This window comes from Puntigrus tetrazona, chromosome 13 (genome assembly GCF_018831695.1).
Source record: "Puntigrus tetrazona isolate hp1 chromosome 13, ASM1883169v1, whole genome shotgun sequence".
Classification (NCBI taxonomy): Eukaryota; Metazoa; Chordata; class Actinopteri; order Cypriniformes; family Cyprinidae; genus Puntigrus; species Puntigrus tetrazona.
Genome location: NC_056711.1, coordinates 15936933 through 15960911, shown reverse-complemented (window position 1 = coordinate 15960911; position 23979 = coordinate 15936933). Strand labels below are relative to the sequence as shown.

General features: G+C 34.8%; 1 protein-coding gene across 3 annotated transcripts in view; it reads right to left on the bottom strand.

Annotated features, from left to right (window-relative positions):
* Nucleotides 1–23979, bottom strand: part of prkg1a (protein kinase cGMP-dependent 1a) — a 49994-nt gene that overhangs the window by 5914 nt on the left and 20101 nt on the right. For 2 of the 3 annotated variants that reach the window (XM_043256055.1, XM_043256054.1), the window contains exons 4-9: nucleotides 13980–14085; nucleotides 11792–11855; nucleotides 8285–8362; nucleotides 8101–8195; nucleotides 3819–3884; nucleotides 3128–3202 (exon numbers count right to left, since the gene is read on the bottom strand). In XM_043256055.1, the coding sequence (XP_043111990.1) occupies nucleotides 3128–3202; nucleotides 3819–3884; nucleotides 8101–8195; nucleotides 8285–8362; nucleotides 11792–11855; nucleotides 13980–14085 (484 nt within the window). Of the gene's footprint in view, nucleotides 1–3127; nucleotides 3203–3818; nucleotides 3885–4383; nucleotides 8045–8100; nucleotides 8196–8284; nucleotides 8363–11791; nucleotides 11856–13979; nucleotides 14086–23979 lie in introns of those variants that run through there. The other variant, XM_043256056.1, reaches the window with a different exon arrangement.

Below are 23979 nucleotides of genomic sequence, written 5' to 3'. Positions count from 1 at the left end.
CCTTCCAGTCATCTGTAAACATCCCCCGCATTCAAATGCAAGATCAAGCAAAGCATAATTGAGATTAAAACTCTCAAGGAGGAAACAGGCATGTGTGTGACCATCAGGGAGTGAAAATCGTGACACTGGTGCTAGCTTCCAGCCTTCTTTATGCCAGTGCATGCTGATAAAAAGGAAACTAGGAACACTGACATGAATTACACATTTCTGCCGGACAATTTACTGATATTTTACGCCTGAGGAATCAACAAAATCATTTTTAAAACTGCTTTGATTCAAATATAAACCTGTAAGGCACCGCTGATTAAGCACGTGTGATGCTCCAGGCTCATAGTTCTCTAATTCATCATTAGTGAAACTGTTAATTTGATTAACCACAAGGTGGCAATATGGAGCTGAATAGGTTTTTTATGGACAGTATCTAACTGTATTTTGCAATGCCTTGATTTTCATTGTATGCCCATCACTGCAACTAAAAGTGCATCACTGCAACTATTTCTTCTCAGTCATTTTTTTTTCTGATTAATTATAAATAACAATGAAAATTTATATAATATGTTAAAATATATATATATATATATATATATATATATATATATATATATATATATATATATATATATATATATTATAATAAATTTTTCATAAGTATTTCTAAAAGTAAACTAATAAATATTTTAACAAATTTTGTGATATTTTGTCTTTTGTATAGCTTGATATCAATTGTGCATTACTGCCCATATATATATATATATATATATATATATATATATATATATATATATCTGTATATATATATATCTGTATATATCTGTATATATATATATATATATATATATATATATATATATATATATATATATATATATGTGTGTGTGTGTGTGTGTGTGTGTGTGTGTGTGTGTGTGACCCTGGACAACGAAAACAAAAGTAATTTTTTTGAAACTGAGATTTAAATATAATATGAAAGCTGAATAATAAGCATTTCGTTGATGTGTTATTTGATAGGATAAGACAGTTTGTCAGAGATACAGTTATCTGAAAATCTGCAATCTGAGTATTCAAAAAAATAATAACAATAACATTGACAAGCTGTCCAAATATATGTAATAATATTATGATTAAAAAAAATTAAGCTTTGGTATATTTAAAGGTAGGAAATTGACTAAATATTTTCACGGCATCATTACCTAATATCCTAATGATTTTTGTTGTAATGTATTGTTGCTACAAATATAACCGTGCTAAACTCTTCATATATATGTGTTCAAAACTTAATAACAGTCAATATTTTTGCAAGTGCAGGAGAGCTGCACATACTTCTCATTAGAGCGTTCTCTATGTGTCAGCGTGGCAGCTGGAGATTTATTTACAGGTTTGTAGTTTGGATCACGGGGGACGCGGTGCAGGAGGTGACAGCTGTAGATGCGTCTTAATAAGCTTTAATCTATGACAGTCACACAGGCTACAGACACCTCTTCATTATTCATCAGAGCTCATTTTCATTGCAGATGAGCAGATAAGAGGAGGGAAAGTTTCTATTTTGGTTCAGATATGACACAGAAGGGATTTTTGAAGTGGGAAATGAGTTTCTGAACTCTCCCAGAATCCTCTCTCTCTCTCTCTCAGTGTCTAATATTCTCTGTGTGAAATGTGATAAGGTTTCACATTTCTCTGAGCGGATTATTTTCTCATCGCCGCACAATGATTGCATCGCTTTCTCATCATGTTTCTTCAGATCATGAACAGTTGCTAGTTCTTATATAACATGTCTTCTGCATGCTAGTACAGCCTTTTTTTGCTTTACAGCTCTAGGGTTACAGTAAACATCCTTGAGATACCCTTTGACAACTGCATTGTCGCTGCCATTGTTGCTTTTGCATTTTAATAATACCAGCCTAATCAGACATAGGCTCCAGCTGACAAGTCTGGGGTCGGTAACAGTTATTCATTTATTCTTTATTTTATGCACTATTAAGGAGGCATTGAATTGATAAAAAGTGACAGGAATGAAATTTGGAGCGTTACAAAAGATTTATATTTCAGATAAATGTTATTATTTTGAACGTTCTATTCAAAGAATAGAATGAAAAGTATGTAAAGTATAATGTATCAAAATTGCATCAAGGTTTTTACAAAAATATTAAATAGTGTTTTTAAGACTGCTAACAATAATAAATGATAAAAAACATCTTTATTTGACCTATTTCTAGCCTTTTGTATTCTAATTATATATTTAAAAAACCTTCTCTTTTAGACTTTCTATTCATTCACTTCTTATTTTCTAAAAAAAATAGTTTTAAATCTTTTTGTATTATATCGGTTTTCTCTGTATTTATCATAAAATTAGCAAAAGCAAAAAGGCCTCTCTCTATTATTTTTTCGTTTTATTATTTATTATATAACAAAAAAATTTAAAAATAAAATGAAATCCTTACTATGTGTCCTGCATAAGTCAATTTGGATAAAAGTGTCTGTTAATGACTAAATGTAAATGTAAGTAAATGTTTCTTCTGCATCCAATCTTGATTTGATTTCATTCCTTTGAAATGATTTCTGAAGGATCGTGTGACACTGAAGACTGGAGTACATTACATTTTAAAATACATTAAGATTGAAAACATCACTTTAATTACGTTTAAAACAATTTTTGGCTGTATTTTCAATTCAAATAAATGCAGTCCTGATGCTTTCAAAAATCCTGAAGTATCTTACGGAGCACAATCTTAGCAGAACCCTCTCCTCAACAACATCTTGTGTTTCCAACAAAACTCAACAAAAAACAAAACTGAATATCTTTTCAGAAACGTAATGCCTTGAACAAACTGGCAAATGCAGTGATTACCATAACAGCTTGGAAGCCAACTGATAAACCCGGTTCGCATTCAGAAATTGTAAAAAAGCTAACAGATTAGTGGAGCAATTTTTCTGTGCAATATGCCTCAGATTCTAGATTTGGACATGACATCGCTAACTTGATCAACACGCTTTTGTTAGTATTATTTCATATCATAAAAAGAGAAATTCTCTATGTAGTTATGAAAGTAATATGAAAAATTATTCAACTGTAAATGGACCTGGGGGAAGAAAATATAATAATGACATCTTCAGAGAAGATTTCACCTACTTTGCTTTTGCCTCTGCGTCTTCACTGCCTTTGTTAGATACGTCTTCCAGACCTCCAATCAGGTGTTTGTATGAGCTAAAAAATGACACAAACAGCATATTCAGAAGGACTGAAGCTTTATCACAAACACACATCTGTTCAGTAAATATATCAGCACAAAACTGCCATTTATCTTTTGAGAATGAACTCATGTAAACGGCTATCCTCAAATGACTCGAAATGATTATTTCATGTCTCTTTCTTAATTTAGCAAGTCACTACTAATGTATAGTGAAACTTTTATATCTAAATGAAATAGATCAGACTGAATGCACCGTAATCAGCTGTCACACAGATGGCTGATGGTTCGAGTCTCAGTCAGAGAGGAAAGAGAGTTTTCCCCGCCTGAGGGCACATATGCGCTTCTCTCTCTCTCTGTCTCACTCTTTCCAGCTTATTGACACACGTGATGCTTTAGCTATTTAGGTTGAGCTTGATTTATTGAGTTCTATAAGGGAGCAGATAAGCACTTCAAACCCACAGATTTTGTGTTCCACTCGCACACACACAAATAGAAAGACAAGTGTAAAATCCGCAGATATTCAATGAACTGGAAGACCTGGACTGAACTGCTTCTGCTGGAATGTCGGTGACGGTTTTAAGCGGCGTATAAAGAGACTCTTGCTAGAGGATAAACATGACATATACTCACTCTCTGTCAATCACGAGGCAGGTGACAGACTCTGCTGCGATGACGTTAGCTGTTCTGATGTCCTCCCTGTTCAAAAAAACACAGATGCGTTCACAGATATATACAGAGACAGACACAAGAATGTTAATCGGGATAATGCAAAAGTACATATATAATTGCAAAGATATTATAAATGGAAATATATTACTGTAAATATTACAACTGCAATAATATACTGTCAAATATTTTGAATGTTTAAATAAAAGTCTAATACCATTGCAATAATTACAGATAAAATATATGTTAAAATTAACTGAAATATTAAAGCTAGTATTAGAAGTATCCTAAATCTCAAATCCCAAATATTAACATTTATAGCAATAAAACACATCAAACACAAATAATTAAAATAAAAAAACAAACAAACACGCATATAAATATACATTTAGAATCAACTGTGCATGCACAATCTATATTAGTTCGCAAAATTAAAATGAATTGTGACTTAATAATAAGTTACTGTAATTGTTATAAAATATCAAAATGTATCAGTTTCATCTGTGATGGAAGAATGAAGTCAGCGTGCCTCAGAGTTTGCTGATTGTCCTCTTCCTCACTGTCACCCCAGTCGCAGTCATCAGGGTCTGAATCCCACTCTGACCTCATGATGCTTTGCCTTTTCACTTACCGTCTGACCTGAGCACTGCTATACGCGTGCATACACTACTACAGTACGCTAAGCTTCTATTTACACTAAAACAATCACTATGTGACATCTGTCCCATCATTGGCAGTACTGTCCGGAGGAAGAGCTCTCACACACACGGCTCTCTGAAAGCAAAAAGGGCTGGACACTAAACGGTAAACGAACACCCAAACACACATGCACGCGCAGAGACTGCTCCTGTTTCCAACCTGCAAATACTGCCAGACCCCACACACACACACACACACACACACACACTGGATCCATTTCCAACGAAACACACTTGTACTCGCAGAGGTGAGAATTCTTCACAACACATCGGCTCTAAAGCTGTCACAGCACAAATACACAATAACGCTACTGCAAAGGTCACAGCTGCTGCGCAATATTACTAAACCCAAAGACAGAGGAGAGGAGGAAACTCTGTCATCATTTATTCACTTTCAATGACGTTCTAGACCCATATAAATTTCATTTTTCCTTGAAACACAAGATATTTTTGCAGAACGCACCTTAAAAAAAGCACCTTAATTTACATAATTGTACAGTGTGGGTTTTTTTTGTTCTGGAGCCAAACTATAGTTTTTAAATTTAGTCTCGAGTCCTGTGTGAAATATGAAATATGTTTAGTCAACCAGTACTGTTTTTGTTTCGTCTAGTTTTATTAGACTAAAGATCTGTGAATTTTAACCTAGTTTTAGTCCAAGAAAACTATGTGTCATGCTCCCCAATAGTTAAATAGATAATCACAAATATTTTTCACTGTACCAACCAAGCAGGATAACTATAAAGATAATGCAGCATCCACACCACAAATATAATAATAAAGGCACAGAGAAACGATATAGCTGATGAATTTTTAGAACAATTTTTTCAGCTGATGAATGATTCAAACATGAACAGCCAATCAGATTCTATCTTGTCCTCGAGAGCTCAAGAACACTAATATCTTTATATTTATAGTTATCCTTATCGTTGTCATGCTTGGTGTGAATGGGGCTTTATACACTTATTTTACCTCATCATATAAATGATCAATTTCCACATTATGAAAACTGGTCAAAATCAAAAGCTAAAACACTGACATTCCACATATTAATTCCAATGATGCCGAATCACACTTATGGTTTTCCCTTAAAACAACACAGAGGTCGTGTAAGTGCATTTATTCAGCACTTACAGTAAAATCGCAAACAAAATATAAATGCGATCAATGTTAGGATTTATTTCAGTTTGAAGGTTTTTGATGGAATTTTTTGGCAACCCAATATGAAAACTTTATAAAACTCTCTATATTTTTTTCCTTTTTTTTTACTGAATAAAATATATATAATTTGGATAAAATATTTTTAAACTACATTTTATGTCTCATCTTTTTTCATCACGAGTCACATTTATTTTTAGTCTATAACAAATATTTTTTCTAAGAAAAAGTCACATGAGTTTAGAATGTCATAATAATATAAATAATGACAGAATTTTCATTTTTGGAGGAACTATCCCAGGAGTGTGGGTCAGTGTGCTGGGGACACATTCACGTGCTTGAGAAAACACAGCATGAAAAACCGACACCATCAGAGCTGCCAAACGTGTCTGTGAACCAATCAGGTGTCAAATGCTTCAGAATGCACATAGACGCACGCATGAATTTAATCCCAGGATCAAGAGATTTTTTTATGAAGTTCTGGACACTGTTAATGATCTCCGTAAAGCGCGAGCCAACTGCACAAGGTTTCTGCGTACACAAGGGCACAGCGTGAGCTCTAACGGGACAGCGTTTAATTGATCTCTGAGGAATCGGACTGACCGCGTACAATGTCCTGGCCTATATTTCACCTCCGATCACAACCTCACAGCTCGCATCAGAAGACTGCCGAGCAGGACACCTGATACACAACGGAGCATATCAACATGCTCTCAGGATCACTGTTTCCTAGTAACACAACCAAACGCAGGATTATAATCAGGGTAAACAGTCCCCTTAAACCAGACACCACTACAGAAAAAGAATAGAATAAAGCACACTTAAATAGAACAAAACCGAACAGAAAAGAACGTGATGAACATGAAGACAAAAGAATAGAAATGAATCAATTTTAAGGGATTTTTCATCCAAAAACGAAAAGTGAAGTCATTATTAAATTACTCTGTCAATGTTGAAATATCATAATTTTTTTTAGACCACAATAAAATAGTAAATAAAAATCCTGTTCATGCTCATCCATATAATGGGAGCAACCACCTTTAAACTTTTAAGAAAAAAATACAACTGTACTGCACGACAGAATTGATCTCACGTGACTTGTGCCCTATTTTCCGAGTGTTACGAGGGCACGTCATAAGGGTTGGTGAAAAACTGATCATTATTTACTATTATTTAGAGAATAATAGTGGTCGTGACTGCACATCCATGAGACCGTATTACAGCAGCATTTCAGAAGCAACAAGTGCAAGAAAAATCAGATCTATCAAAACACCACTAAAAAGTATACAAGTATGCATGTACTTTCTTTTTTGAGGTGAATATTTCTTGACAGATATAAATTCAAGAACCCACTTTGATCAAAGCATATGTATAATTTTTAGGTTTCCTAGTATTATGATTTATTAACTAGTGACTAGCTTTTTCACATATTTTGTATGGACGAGCATGAGCTGGACATTTTATATAAATTATATTGATAAAAATTATTTTCTTAATTCGTGGACTGAAAAAAGAAAGAGGGTCATACAGCATAGTGTAAGTAAGCAGGTTTTACATTTTTGTAAAGTAAAGTAGATTTTTGGGTGAACCATTGCTTTCCAGAATACAATAGAACAGAACAGAATAGACTGTTGATGTCTGACTGTTCTATAATTACATACCTCATATTATACATACCCCTAATCCTTCAAAACAGGAACTTTGTATTATTAAGGACAGTTAGTTGACAAGAAGTGAAGTGGGAGAAAGATAGGAGGGACAGAAATGGTCCATAAGCCAGGACTCAAACTCGGGATGCCCGATGAGCAAGATTTTGTTTAATATACCTCCTGAATAAACCTGTTTTTACTCAGTCATAAGAGACAGTGAGCGGACAGTGCTTTTTAAGATCGTCTGAGTGTAATGTCATGTGTTTGCTATGCCAGTGCAGCCACTCTAAACAGTTTATGATTCCAAGACTTCTTACAATTCCAAGAGTGCTTCTATAAGCAGCCACAAGATGGCACCACATCCATTAAAAACTAAGATCTCACAAAAACCTTCCTAGGTTTTTATTATTTTTATTATAACATTATTATATTTTAAATGAAGATTATAATGCATTAAGTTTTTTTTTTCTCAAAAGTGATTGTTATTGTTACAAATATATTTTTAAGCAAAAGTAACAAAAATGAGATTTTCTGCATTAAATGATGTTTTTGGAGAAAAAAGAAAATAATTTTTAAAAACAAAAACCAGTCCGAAAAGTAGACTTTTTGTTCTTCATGCATACGTGAATTTTATAAAACCTTGACAGGTTATAAGAAACCATCTTGGATGTGCCTCCAAATATCCATTGAGAGTTTAAATTTGGCATTAAATCTGACTTTTAACAGCCATTAATACAATCTCACCCCTGTAGGGCTTTTTCCCCAAACGAGTCTCCTTTCCCCATAGAACGCAAATAGACGGGCTCCTGACCCGGACAGTCCTCCCGAGTCATTGTCACCTGGGGAGGTGAGAACAAGAGGAAGAGATATTACAATGGGATCATCTTCACAGCATCACTGCTTGTCCTTTGCACTGAAATAGACTTACCTTTCCTTTACTGATAATGAAGAATGTGTCTCCTCTTGCCCCTTGGCGAATGATGTAGTCGCCATCCTCATAGTGGGTCTGCAAGAGAGAGAAAATTGAGAATGTGAAGATGATATGGAAACAGATGATGGAGAAAAATACGGGTGACACTTTCTACCAAGAGGGTATGAATAGAGGATGTGCAGACACAAGACCCGGCAGGTTTCTAAATGGAAAAGAGGAAAAGAGGAAGCACAACATCTTTCTGACCCTTGGTTGGCTATCTATGACCTTGACCTCCAGACGCATTGGTCTGAAATCAGATATGACCAGCAGATAGGAAACCGGAGCCCATAAAGACTGACACAAGCAAACAGTTTGTTCCAGCGTCACATAGAGTCTGACCTCCAACAAAACAGCTGCAGTGACAGGAAGACAATTTTTTCATTTACTTTTCAAAAATGATCATAAATTAAAAAAAACAACAACTATTAATTCAGAGCAACAAATACTAAGATGATTTATATACTTAAAAGTGTAAATTTAACTATATATATATATATAAAAAAAAATATATATATATATATATATATATATATATTTTTTTTTTTTTTTTTAAGTTACAATTAATATATAATTTCAATATAAAATTATATTAATGTATATTTTTTAAATATATACTGTATGTGTGTGTATTTAAACATAATAACTACAGTACACATATATTATGTAACTATTATTTTAGATACGATTCATTGCAATGAATCATTTAACAGCATTTCCTGTATTTAGAGTTTTAGTTAATAATATGAATAAAAGTAAAGTAAACTCTCTCTCTATATTGATTGCTATATATGATGGAATTTTTTTGGCCTGTTTTGGATTTTCAATTACATTTTATTTGATACCATAACATAAACACAATGGGCAAATAACATGCACATAACATTTAACTTTTTTTTACACTTGATTAAATTGTAAATAAATGCAACTTGATTTGATGTGCATAAATTGTTTAGGTGTAGCTTAATTGTTAAAATGCTTTTTTAATACTGTTGTAGCTAGTCTGTGAATACTCCCCAATGGAAAGCACTCAAGTTCAGTACTGTTAAGATCTCGATATATCTGCACTCTAAATTCAGGCAGCTAGACTATGTGCAATTAATGAATATAGGTGACCACGAAGGTAATGATGGAAGGAAAGATTCCAGACTTTTATTCCCCAGAGCCTCCAACATAATTACACATGCAAAATTAACATTTAAGTTTAAAAAGCTTCAGCAAATTTCAGTCTCTTTCAAGGTCAATTATTAGCGGAAGAGACTCCCTTGCACTCTGCACATTTATTTAACAAATCACGTTACAAAATGTGGAATAAGAGTTTGTCCTGAATTTTAATATTCACTGTGAAATCATGATTGACAGGCAAGATAATTTAATGACAGAGCTCACAGCGACATTAAATACTCACGTTTTGTCTTTTGTTTCTCTCTTTTCTTTCTGTTTTATTAGTACAAGTATCACAGATTAACTACATGCCTGGTTAGCGTGAACCAGCTAACCCCTGCTGGTAGATGCAATTAATAAAAGCAGCTCTGTGTTTTGATGGAAATGAAAACGTTGGCAAGCAACAGTGTCGTTATTGTTAACTAAAAGCTATTAAAATAACTGTTGGACCTAAAAAAAAAAAAACCTGCAACAAAATATTGGAAAGTTCTAAATGAAATATGTTGGCTTGACAAATAACTGAAAAAAGTTTGAAGCTAAATAACAATTTTTTAAATGCTAGAAAAACAAGAATAGCAAAAAAGTGTAACCTATACGAAATATAAAAATGTAACCTATTTCAAAACATTAATACTACAATAGTATACAAATAATGCAAAAAAATGGCAAGCAACATAAACACATAAAATATTACATTATATTAAAGTAGATATAATGTACCAAAAAACAACATTAAAATGTGTATGTCAGAAACAGAGCTGAATCCACTCAATCCACTTTGCTTACAACGCTGTCAGTGTTTCTGTCTAAACAGTACAAATCTGATAGTGTCTGCATTAGACACATCATACATAAATTTAATTAATAATAAGAGCCAAACCGATTTCAGCGTTGTTGTGTTATGAGGCTGTAAATCATGTTTTATCACAAAGGCGAATCACAGCTACTGCAAGGCTATCAACAAATCCACAAAGAATGGAAAACAACAACCTTTCACCCCTAAACACAGGGAGCTGTGGGTCTCCATCACTCACTCCCCAGTGATAAATGTCGTATGCTGACGAGGTGAAGAGAGGTGCTGTGGACCTGAATGATAGACTGACTGATGACTAAGACATTCACAACATCTACGGCTCATCTTTTCATGCTATTTTTGGATAAAACATTGATTTTGCTCATTTGATGCTCTGTGCAAAGTGGACCTCATATGTTGGCTGTCTGAGAACCGGTTATTCTCCATCTTATTTAGGGTGAGAGAGTTTAAACAACTCTTTCTTGCTGATAAAAAGTACCTGATGGAATCTGATTTTTTTTTTTTTTTACATTTCCAGGTTTAAAAGTGAATAAAACAACATATTTTATTAAAAATGCATTACATTTTCTTGGCAGGTATTTTTATAAAATGTTGTATTTTTTTTCTAAATACTTTATCCCTGTCATGTGCAAAAACAAGTGTTTCTGAAGTGTTTTTTTTTTTTTAAACATTGCTCTGTTTGTCAAAGGAATTTTCTGAACATGTTGCTCTACCAAAGGCACGAGATTAGGACAGGTTTTTCTCCTCAATTTGTCTCAACCAATATGTCAATGCTTGCCTAGTTAACAGGAGAGGACTAGCCCCAGCCTACAGATGCCTTAAATACACCCTTCTGCTGACCAAAAGTCATCTTTTCCCATTTAAAAGTTTTGTATTTTAAAGGAAAAAAGCAAATAAAACTATTAAAGGTTGTTCTTGGTAACTGAAATTTTAAAACTTAAAGCAAAATGTAAAATGTTGACCTAGTAGCCAACTGAAATAATTAAAATTTGAAGTACTAATAAATAATTAAGCTGAAGTTAAAAAAGGACAATAAAAAAATAAAAAGTCATTCAAATTTTCATTAAAAAATGTATAGTATAACCTTTCACTGCCTATACTGCCATTTTTTGGGAATTAAACACATTTTTTTTAAAAAACAAAGCAACTTCCAAAGAGAGTATACTGACTTTCTTCCTATTCAAATTCTTTGTATTCAACTATTGCATATACAACATATTCAAAATATTATACTTTAGTAAAATAATGCAACATGCTACATTTTGTTAATTTGAACAAACATAATGAGAATGTTTGCGAAGTTCCATGTCAAATCTTTAAATAAAACGATATTTAAATAAATCTTTGGATTCCTCTAATATTAGCTTACAAGTAAATAAGCTATAAGCTAAAGTGGTGCTTGTATGCTGAGAGATCAGTGCACGTAGATATAAAAGCTTAGATTTATTAAGAGCTGTGTTTGCTTAAGGATCAGACAGATCTCTAACCTCCTCAAGGACATCAGCCAGCTTGCTCAGTATTTCTTCAGGAAGACCCCGGAACGTCAGGACACTGTCAATGAGAGACAACTCACGTCATTGCATTGTTAAAATGAAACGATCGCATCTGTAAACGTGTGGTGTTTGTTAATATTATGCAACTTCAGTGTTTAATCCTTCAAAATAACACAGTAAGTATTTCATTATTATCCTCCGTACTTATTCTCACCGTACTGAATTTTTAGTCTGACCTGATAAGGTAGAAACAGCTGGTCACCATCATATATTGAAATAAACCCAGAGCTGCTCTCTGCCACGGAAACAACAATAATATCTCTCAATCACCATGATACAACATTTCTAAACATATCTGGACATGTGTTGCGTAATGGAGGAAAAGGTTTGCGTCTGGCTAATCTGTATACGCTGAGCTAATTTGCCACAAAGCCAAGGCATTATCTGCATTACGCAATAAAAGCTGTAATTTATCTAAATCTAAATGAATCATGTTTAGGAGAGAGCGACTGATGTGCTGTCCTGAGGGACCCTGGATTGTCCCTGATGAGATCTGGGCATCTTTGTCTGTTGCATTAGCAAACGCACACACATTAAAAGGGACGGGCCGCGTCCATGTTTCACTGCCACGTGTCATGAGATGATCATACATCAATAACTGCTCCTGCATAAATATTTTACATGCCATAAAATATTCAAGAGTCCATTAAAGTCTCCTATTACAGTGCAGTGCGAGACTGCAGCAGAGAAACCTAAAGGTGTTACGAATACACACAGGCCATTCTGAGCTAATATTTGGTCTGAAAGTGACAGGATCTTATTTTCTTTATCATTTAGTTTGCAAAGGCTGCCAACGAACTTTTAAGTAATCATAGTTTCCCCTCTGAGATTAAAGGGATTGAGGGACGCATTTACACAATATTCATTGATTGTGATTAATTACTTGCAAAGTACCAACTGATATTACACTTTACAAATAATAATAATAATAATATATATTTTGTACTCTCAATTGTAAGTCGCTTTGGATAAAAGCGTCTGCAAAATGACTAAATGTAAATATATTTTTACTTTATATGTGTTGTTTATAGACTGTAACAAAGATTGTTATAAAATCATCAAGAAATGAAAATGTAAAAACATCTTAATAATCCAAAACTTTCATCTTTCAATTATGTTACATTTGTGCCAATCATGTTACATTTAAAATGTTAAGGGTTTGAAGGTTATACAAAAATGGATAATAACAGCATTTGCAGCAATTATCATTATTCTTGAACTTTGTGCCAAGAATGAGTAAATGATTTTTAGTTTTTACCAGAGAAACTTGGTGCTATTTAACCCATGTGATCAAAAAATATTATGTTTTAAAATACCTGTAATGCCACAAAAAAGTGAAAATTAGAATGCATGATTTTTTAATTCTTTTTATTATTTATAAATTATTATTATAATTATTTTATAAAGAAGTGGTGATAATAAATCATGACGTGCGGATTAACTGATGGAATATATCATATATCATATATAGATAATATATCGTGGAATCACACAAACATGCACATTGTTACATAATAAGTGTCTGGATTAGAGCAGGACTAAATAAGAAATAGGATGGACCAGAAATCTATGGACCAGATCCGTAAAATGCACAAGTTAATCTCAGTGTCTAATGCTTTCACATGCACTCCGCTTTTGTTTTTTAACGGCTGTTAGTTCAAAGCGTAATTGACAAAATTAGGTCTAATTATTCACATAATAAATACAGCAGCAGGGATGGGGTAATATCATTAACATTAGATGAAACCACATTAGATGATTCATTAAAAACGATTGCATTACTATTCATTTTTCCCATGTTAATACATAAGACGCAGAGACTAAGATAGAGAGAGAGAGATCATGAAAGGGGGAGAGGAAGGAGATCGGGAGCTATAGAGAGTATCTCTGGCAATGAATTGCAGAATCTTCCAAGAAATCCGTCTGTTCTGCCTCAGTGTCTTTAAAGTCTTTGATGAAGACTTCTTTCATCCAGTTTGGTTCGGGAGCCCAACAATGCAGAATTCTGTCTTTAATATGTAAAATATGTCCCATGCTTTCTTCTCTGGGTGCCATTATGCAAATTAAGATGATAAAGACGATAAAGAAAGGGATGCACTTCCATAACAAGACAGCTGCTCACCTTTTCAATAACTCCATGTACTCTGCATGTTTGATGAGTCCTGTCCTCATCATAATGGTCTGGAAACACTGTCTGTCGATGGCCCATAACTTCACACTGGTGACAGCTGAAACACACATCAGAAAACACGCAGTCGGTTTGTGAACGCAATTTCCTAATCATCAACACCCGAAGCTTTTTATGCAGCATGAGCTGATCATGAAATGTTGATTTTGTTCTCCAAGACGCTGTGGTTCTTAGGCTCAGGTTGTGTCTTAGTGTGATAAATAATGGATGTATTTACACTTCGTACAATAAATAACTCGTGTGTCAAGTTAGTGTATTTTGAAAGGCTGTTTATTTACTGTTGTTATCAGAGTCTATTAAAAGATTGGAGCCCATCATAAATTCAGATGAATTCCCCTGCATGAGGTGAGTCAGTGGTTGTATTCAGACACAACAGCTCACTGTTTATTTATGCTTCAGTGTTTTATGATTATTTTTCATCACTGCTGGAACTTTTCTCTCTGATGCACTTCAGTGTTTTTTTTCTGTGAATGCAAATCAATAATAAACCCATTTTGACAAAACAAGCCATTATTTCCAAAAAGTCACTTTCACATACATCAATGTCAGCTTGTTTTTATTGCTTTAGTGATGGCTATAATACACTCGAAACCTGTTTCACTTTGACGGCAGTCTGGCCCTCTCAGGTGTAACATTGAATTTTTTTAATATCATACAGTATCTCTCTCCTTTTTCATAGACAGCTGTTGACAACTCATGTGAGCGTCTTCAAGATACACTTTCCAAAAATGCTCTCGCTTTGAGGAATGCAGTCTTCAGTTCTTGCATCCCTTCTTCGAGTCCGCACTTTCATGATGAAATACCCAGCTGTCTATGCTGCAATTTTTGTAAATGTTTAGTCACATGACTGCTGCGTACCTTTATGGTTTCCATTTGGCAGTACTTGTGTTTATTACATTCAAGTTTTTGGCTGTCATATTTTTTTAATTTTTGGAGTAATTTTTACCCATAACAGCAGCAATAATTATGTATAATATATGAGCTAATAAGGAAATGTTTTTGTCAAATTCTACATTTATTTTCTTCACGTCGCCTAGAGTGCAAGCTTAAATATTATTAATCTCGCACTCTAGGTGATATGAACAAAACAGACAATTAAATTGTTAATCACAACTGTTTGTTTTTTGAGATAAAGATGAATGCAGATTCAACACATGAAAAAAAATATTGCATTCACTGAAAAAAATGTAAAAAGAAATAAAGGAATTCATTGCCTGTTTCGTAAGAAAAACTTGTTCTGAAATTACATTAGTTTAAGTTTCAGCTTAATTTAAGTAAATGAGTAAATACTAAGTTTATTGTAAATTATAAAAGTAAAATAAATAAATGAACTAAACAGTACAGCAGACTGCGCAGAAACAAAATGCCATTTTTAGATGCTGAAACAGAATGGCGACATGTTTATTATATTTGCTCATTGATTTTTTTTGCTCTATGCATTGTAATACATGGTGGAATCGGTGGGAAATGTCACAGGCAGTCGATTATTTGATTATCCCTCTTCCATTTCTAAATGTTACAGACACACCGTTATGAAGACTGCAAGAGATGTCGGAAGAGCTTACTAGGATACATGCATACACTCAAACACAAGGTCAAATTGTGCTGTTTGCATTTTCAACTATTGTGTACATTTGACAATATTTGCCAGCAGGGATTGACAATACCCAAACAGTCTGTGGCTGTATTCTCTAAAACAAAGACATTTTAAAAGCATATGACAAAAAAACAAGTAAATAAATGGCTAAAACAACATCTGGTTTTAAGAGCACTGAAATGTTTCCCTTTTTCTTTATGCAATCAAAAGTTATGAAAGAGTTGCAAATTAAATGCATAGCTCAAACAAAAGTGCATTTGACAATGTTCAGGGGATTGTCAGGTAAGTGTAAATGAATGTAAATGGTGCCTATGTGTCTTCAAGGAATAGTTCACATAGTCCTCTATCTATAATGTGAAAAAGCAGTCTCCACTGAATCAGAAGCAAAATATTCGTAGATCAAGATCAACCACAATTTACATGCAAAACAGTCCAAAATCGAAACAGAAATGTCTATTTTGATGTGAAAGAACAACAGGGCATGTTTTTTTTTCGCTGGAGAAAGTATGATCATGATTTATGAACTCATGTTATGAACTCAGATTTGTTTTTTCACAAGCAGGCAGCTTTTTACATCCTAAGACATTAAATGATTACAGATTAATTGAGTTTTGTGGATTAACGCCCAAATTGGACTGTAATTGTTTCTCATGTGGATGTCATGTGCACGTTTTCTGCAAATTTTCATTTTAGCTGAACTATTCCTTTAAATATTTTAAATGCGACCGTGATGATGCGATTGAGTCAAACAAGCGACCTTCACGCGTAGCAAGAAATGCATGTGACCTCCTCATATTTCCTTTGTAAACCTAAATAACCACCCAGTTGAAAGATTTGCCCACAGCCTCAGCTTCTTCAGTACACTACACCTGATATCAGTGGTGCTTGACAAAAATAACAACGAGCACATTTGTGCTGCGAGTACAATTCAGGTATATTTAGAAACAAAAGTGTGCGGACTTTTATGTTTTTCCCTTTAAGGTGCTTATCGACGTGCAGTAACAAACTGATGTGGGAAGCGTCTGTAGTGACAAAATCACAGCCTTTCAAAATGCAAAACGCCCCAGCGGCCGTGACAAACTTAAGTAATTATACATCACTAACAACACCTTTTACAGCTCTGTTTATAAAATGCAGTCATATTTTCCGATCTCGATAATATTGATGGTTTTACCGAAAGTGGTTGTTGTAAATAGCCCGAGGAAAGTGTGTTGTTCTGAACAGAGGAAGTAAGAGATAGCGCCCCAACAGAGCCTTGAGGACTGTTTCGTGTTCCTGTAGGTTTTTAGAAACCATCGCCTCTGACAAGTCAAGACACGCAGCCTGTCCTGAATGGATAGCTAATATTCATTCAAGACCGCAAATCGGTCTGACCGGCAGCAAGTTATATCGGAGGCATCATGCTGAAGTCGTATGGTAAATGTTGCTTAAAAGAGTTGACTGTATCGTGCTCAAGAAAGATCTGTAGCATGGTTTTGTATTTACGCAGATTGATTACATAACTGACTTACCCTTTGACTCAACACTTCTCAACGTGCTTTCCATTTACGGTGTAGTATCTCTAAACTGTTTTTCTTAACTACAGATACAGCCGCAAATATATACAGACGTGGACAAAATTGTTGGTACCCTTTGGTCAATGAAAGAAAAAGTCACAATGGTCACAGAAATAACTGTTATCTGACAAAAGTAATAATAAATAAAAATTCTATAAATGTTAACCAATGAAAGTCAGACATTGTTTTTCAACCATGCTTCAACAGAATTATTTTAAAAAATAAACTCACGAAACAGGCATGGACAAAAATGATGGTACCCTAGAAAACACTGAAAATAATGTGACCAAAGGGACATGCTAATTCAAGGTGTGTCCACTAATTAGCATCACAGGTGTCTACAACCTTGTAATCAGCCATTGGGCCTATATATATGGCTCCAGGTAATCACTGTGTTGTTTGGTGATATGGTGTGTACCACACTCGACATGGACCAGAGGAAGCAAAGGAAAGAGTTGTCTCAAGAGATCAGAAAGAAAATTATAGACAAGCATGTTAAAGGTAAAGGCTATAAGACCATCTCCAAGCAACTAGATGTTCCTGTGACTACAGTTGCACATATTATTCAGAAGTTTAAGATCCATGGGACTGTAGCCAACCTCCTGGACGTGGCACTTGGGAGGAAAATTGATGACAAATCTAAGAGACGGATAATCCGAATGGTAACAAAAAGAGCCTAGAAAGACTTCTAAAGAGATTCAAGGTGAACTTCATGCTCAAGGAACATCAGTGTCAGATCGCACCATCCGTCGTTGTTTGAGCCAAAGTGGACTACATGGGAGACGACCAAGGAGGACACCATTGTTGAAAACGAATCATAAAAAGCAAGACTGGAATATGCCAAACTACATGTTGACAAGCCACAAAGCTTCTGGGAGAATGTCCTGTGGACAGATGAGACAAAAATCGAAGTTTTTGCCAAGGCACATCAGCTGTATGTTCACAGACGAAAAAATGAAGCATATCAAGAAAAGAACACTGTCCCTACTGTGAAACATGGAGGAGGCTCTGTTATGTTCTGGGGCTGCTTTGCTGCGTCTGGCACAGGGTGTCTTGAATCTGTGCAGGGTACAATGAAATCTCAAGACTATCAAGGAATTCTAGAGAGAAATGTACTAGCCAGTGTCAGAAAGCTTGGTCTCAGTCGCAGGTCATGGGTCTTGCAACAGGACAATGACCCAAAACACACCGCTAAAAACACCCAAGAATGGCTAAGAGGAAAAAATTGGACTATTGTAAAGTGGCCTTCTATGAGCCCTGACCTCAATCCTATTGAGCATCTTTGGAAGGAGCTGAAACATGCAGTCTGGAAAAGGCACCCTTCAAACCGGACACAACTGGAGCAGTTTGCTCATGAGGAGTGGGCCAAAATACCTGCTGAGAGGTGCAGAAGTCTCATTGACAGTTACAGGAAGCGTTTGATTGCAGTGATTGCCTCAAAGGTTTGCGCAACAAAATATTAAGTTAGGGGTACCATCATTTTTGTCCAGGTCTGTTTCATGAGTTTATTTTTTTAAATAATTCTGTTGAAGCATGGTTGAAAAACAATGTCTGACTTTCATTGGTTAACATTTATAGAATTTTATTTATTATTACTTTTGTCAGATTAAAGTTATTTCTGTGACCATTGTGAGTTTTTCTTTCATTGACCAAAGGGTACCAACTAGGGATGCACCGATACCACTTTTTGGAAAACGAGTACGAGTACTTGCATTTCAGTACTCGCCGATACCGATACCGAGTACTTAATAAAAACATGATTTAAATTTACAGGTAACAGCTTTAGTCATATAATTTAACAAAAAAAAAACAAGGGACTAGTTTGAAATTAAGAACATTTATTTAAAATGAAAAGCATGTTGTATGCAACATATTACAGAATAAATAATTGTCAAAATGTAAACAGTGACAGTGCAACTCAAGTATTTTTTCAGTTTGTTGTAAACTCTGCCGCTTTGGACAACACAAGGGGCATTAATAAACATCTTTGCTATTTAGTGCACAATATTTGAATAAACTAACAACATCCACCAACATAGAACTGTGGCAGTCAGTGCAACTGAGGTAGGAATTAATATATGTACATGTACAACATGTACTGATGTTTTAGGTATACCCCATGTCTGGAGCATTTCCTCAAACACATGCGCTATAGCCTGGCTGGTGTGCGAGCCATGGAGTTGTTTCGCATGTAATATGGCTCGTTGCGGCGTGAAACTCTCGCTCTATCCACTGGGAGGTTAGGCTAATTAGCGACACGGGGCTAACACTGCTTGTCCAAATATCTGTGGTGAAACTAAACGCAAAGGAGGTTTGCAGTAGCTGTGGATATGTTTTTTTCACGGAGTCGTGTAGTTTAGGCAGCTCCGTGTCAGTCATGTAGCGGCGGCTCCAGAACATGAAGGAGACGCAGGAATCCCACATTTTCTACCTCCGAGAGTGCAATGTACTCGATAATTGTTAAATGCGCTACCTTTTGAGCCTCCTCTGGACAATTTCGCTGAGCACAATTTGCAGTCCGCCTTTGTTTGTCGCCTTCATTCACTTTGAAATAGTTCCACACGGCTGACATGTTTCGCCTCGCCTTCTACCCGCTCTGGCGGGCACTCGGCGCCAGATTAACATACGCGCCGCTCAAACATAGACAATTCTCAGACTGTGGTATCGGTCCCGGTATCGGGGACTTTTAACGAGTACGAGTACTTTAGAAAATGTGGTATCGAGGCCGATACCAGATACCGTATCGGTATCGGTGCATCCCTAGTACCAACAATTTTGTCCACGTCTGTAGATGCGCAGAAGTTAATCTAAGTTCATCAGACGACTAACCGACAAAGAATAAACAGAATTCTCTCCAATGCATCTGTCACAGCAGCTATTGCTAAAACTTGAGTTTTTGCTCCTGCCTGACTCGATCGGGTCTAAGCTAAATACCTCAGACTTTTATCTGACACCTGTAGTTTCTTCTGCCTGGAGGAAGAGAAAGAGAATAGGAGTGAGAGCAAATAACAAAAAGAGCGGTATGAGCCACACGGAGGAGAGACAGACAATCCTGGCAGATTTATTTATTATGTAGTGCAAAACAGCCGCTATGCAGGCGGTGACTTTACTGTTTAAAACACCCACTCTCTGCTGTGTATTAAAGAGAGAGAGAGAGCGATATCAGCTCCTGTTTGGAACCGTAATGACATTCAGCCCTGTGGCAGATCGGAATTCATCAGATACACACAACAACTTAACAGCAACCGCCTACACAACCGCCAACATATGTTCATGAAGACAAACATTACTTGTACTGCATTTCAAATTGACTGCATATTTACCTGAATCAAAATCCCTCCTTAAAGCCAGATCAAATGTCTATTGAACTAAACCCAGCATAGCCTCTGTCCTCCGATTAATGCATGTATTACAGGCAGCGGAGGAAATAGTGATAGCCGCAGTTGGACACAGATATCATTTCTGATCAGGGCTATGTATGGGTCTCCGCAATGTGCTGCATGTTCACAATTTTCCTTTTAAAAAGAAACATTAATCACTAAAAATGAAGCGCATAAACTATGTGAAACAAACTACAATAATAACATAATATGCTTTAAATATATTCGCATAATATTATTTGCATATGATATAATAATAATTATTATAATTATTATTTTAGCTAGAAATTAGCCAACAAGAATATATAATATGTTTCAAGACTGTTAAGAAGAAATGTGCTAATAATAATAACAATAATAATAATAACTAATATTAATACTATTATAACGATATGAAACTATCCTTAAGAGCTTATGTTTTGTTGTTGTATACTGTAAAATAATAACACAATATGCAATATTTTAAAATAAAATACAATAAAATAAAAGCTGTATAAAATTTTTATATAATAATATTTAACATTTAATATAACTGTAATTTGCATATTATAGTTGTTGTTGTTATTATTATTACTATTATTATTAGTGCTGTTAAACGATTAATCGCGATTAATTGTATCCAAAATAAAAGTTTTGGTTTACATAATATATGTGTGTATAATGTGTATATTTTACAAATATAAAAATGTATAAATATAAATTTATACAAAATATAAATAAAAAGACATGCATGTATATATTTATTTAAATATTTACATTTTTGATGTAATTAATAATAATAATACTAATACTAATATATAGTTAATAATAATAAACTGTTCTTAGATCTTATCATGTTTAGATTATTTATATAATATAATATAATATAATATAATATAATTGTCACACGTGGACTCCTTTGTGTTGTTGTTTTTGTCGTGTGCCATGTGTTCTGTGTGACCTACTTTAGTTAATTGTCTTAGCGTTTTCACCTGTGTCTTATTTATTAAGTATTTACGTTGTGTATTTAAGTCCTGTGGTTTCAGTTCTGTTTGTCTGATCTCATCTATGTTTTACCTGGGTTTAGTTCATCTGCCTGTCTGCCCGTTTGCCTACCTGCCCGAGGAACTTATCCTGTATATGTGTATGATTAAACTCATTTATTTTATATTCTCGTCAAGTGCTCCTTCATGCTAAACCACATTGTGACAATAATATAATATAATATTTTTGCAATATTAGAAAATTTCATCTTTGTTTTTGACAATGCGTAACTATTCCTTAGTTTAAAATGTATACCTTTTAATCTCCAATGCATGCATAAATGTATGGTAATATATTTTTTTTCGCTATATCCCGGCCATATGTACTATATGAGAAGGTTTTGAGATTTAGTGGAATTTCCCTGCAGGCCATCAACACCCAGAGATTCATCCCAGCAGCAATGATAAAAATGATGTTCTCAATTAACATGGAGATAGAAGCTGTGTGGTCAGAGGCAACACACGTCCCAGCATGCTTTCCGATAGCACATGAGCTAATATTATTCATGAGGGAGAGGAAACGTATCACTACCACACTTGCCCTGACACGACCCGTTCTCTTCCAACCCTATACTGACAGATTCATCTCCCCCCATAAAAACAGATTCACTGTTATGATATACAGGCAGATATTAAAGGTGACAGTGTCGGACACAAGCTTTCTAATTTAAAGAGAAAACAAGAACATGAAAAAGAATGAATGTTCCTTTCCTGAAGAAGATTCCAGCATTCGCGAAAAGAGCGTTACGTCAAATGAGTGATAACACTGATACTATTAACTTCTTGGTGTTCATTGCCTCAATCCACTCCCACTTTTTCCTATTTTAATGGAGTTTGTAAGGTTAATCAATTTCACATAATGAAGAAAAAGACAAAAAAAGAGATTTCCAGAACACTTTGTCTTGTGGTCCAGAATAGACCAGGACTGCATGATGGAGCCACAGGTTTCATGCTTTTAGCAGCATGTCTTCTTGAAGTGCTGTCTGCCTCAGTGAATCATTCCAGAGAGATGACAGACAACAGAAACCTCAGGGAGAGTGAACGAATGCGATTGCAAGGTATTCTCAAAACACGGCTGCACTGCAACTAATATAAACAGCAGTATCCAGGAAACAGCAGAGATTTCCATTTCTGCTCTTTCTCCAGAGAAATTGTGCCATCGCTTCGAATTTTACAACATCTTCTCAAGGACAATTCCTATTCATTTCAACAAGGAGAAGAAAAAAAGAATGAATGTGTGTCAACAAACAAAGAAATTAGAAAAAGATCCCCAAAAAGTCTTGACAGTCACTTTTTCATGGAGATGGAATCAGGTCCAGGTGAACACACACTAAAGCGAGTATTGTTATTTTGTGGTCTCAGTTCACAGACTACTGCAAAGAACATCATGCACTATTCTTATCTCACACCATTTGAAAAACAAAAAGCATTTAATATAGCTGTGAGAAGCAATTGACTAGTCAACCCAGAGGCACAATATAAGCATATATGTTTCACCAGATTTGTTCAACATAAATTTATTCATAATACATTTTAGCAAATTAGCAAAAGATGTTCAAGCGCTATGATTCTTCTTAAAAACCTTCATAACTTGGAAGCATAACATTCTAAATTTCAGGGTAGTTTCGCTATTGCACATATAAAATGTCATGCCAATATGAGCAATTTCTATCTATTTTGCACTTTGAACATATTGCACATTGCACTTTTTTTTCATAAAATTGAATTTTTAACTGTTGAACACCAAAAAATCCAGGAGTCCTGGCTTTGGTAATGCATCTTACAGTTTTCTCAGTCACTTTGGTGCATTTCTCGAATCATCCTTAATATTTGCAAAGAAGTATGTGCATGTCTCAAAACAATTTTTACAAACTCTATTGGTATAGCCTGATGTAAACTATGACGACAGTTTGGGTGACGGTTACTATACTGAAATACAGTGCAAATTAACTCATTACTGAAGGTGGGATATTAATAGAAAGAGACTGTTTTGAAATATTTGAATTATTTGGGATATGGTCGATCTCCCAATATTTAGCTGCACCCTTCAGCCATTGTAAGGCCATGATTGACAAAATCGTCCACAATAGCCCTTATTTCATCTGATATGCACCAATGTTCTTGGCCTCTTCTGCCTCAATGTTTTGCCTCTGTACCCTTCCAAGCATCCTTGCTGCTCTTCTTCCTCTTGGCTGTTGACCCTGATCATTTCACTGGATGTTCATCCATTGTCAGAATTTGACATTTTTTGCAATTAGTTGTGATTTCTGATCTGCACCAAACCGTCGGAGAAAAACTGTAATATGATTTGAATCCATTGTTGCTTCCACGCATATGAAGAAATAACAACAAACATTACTTGATTTAAACATTTTGGCC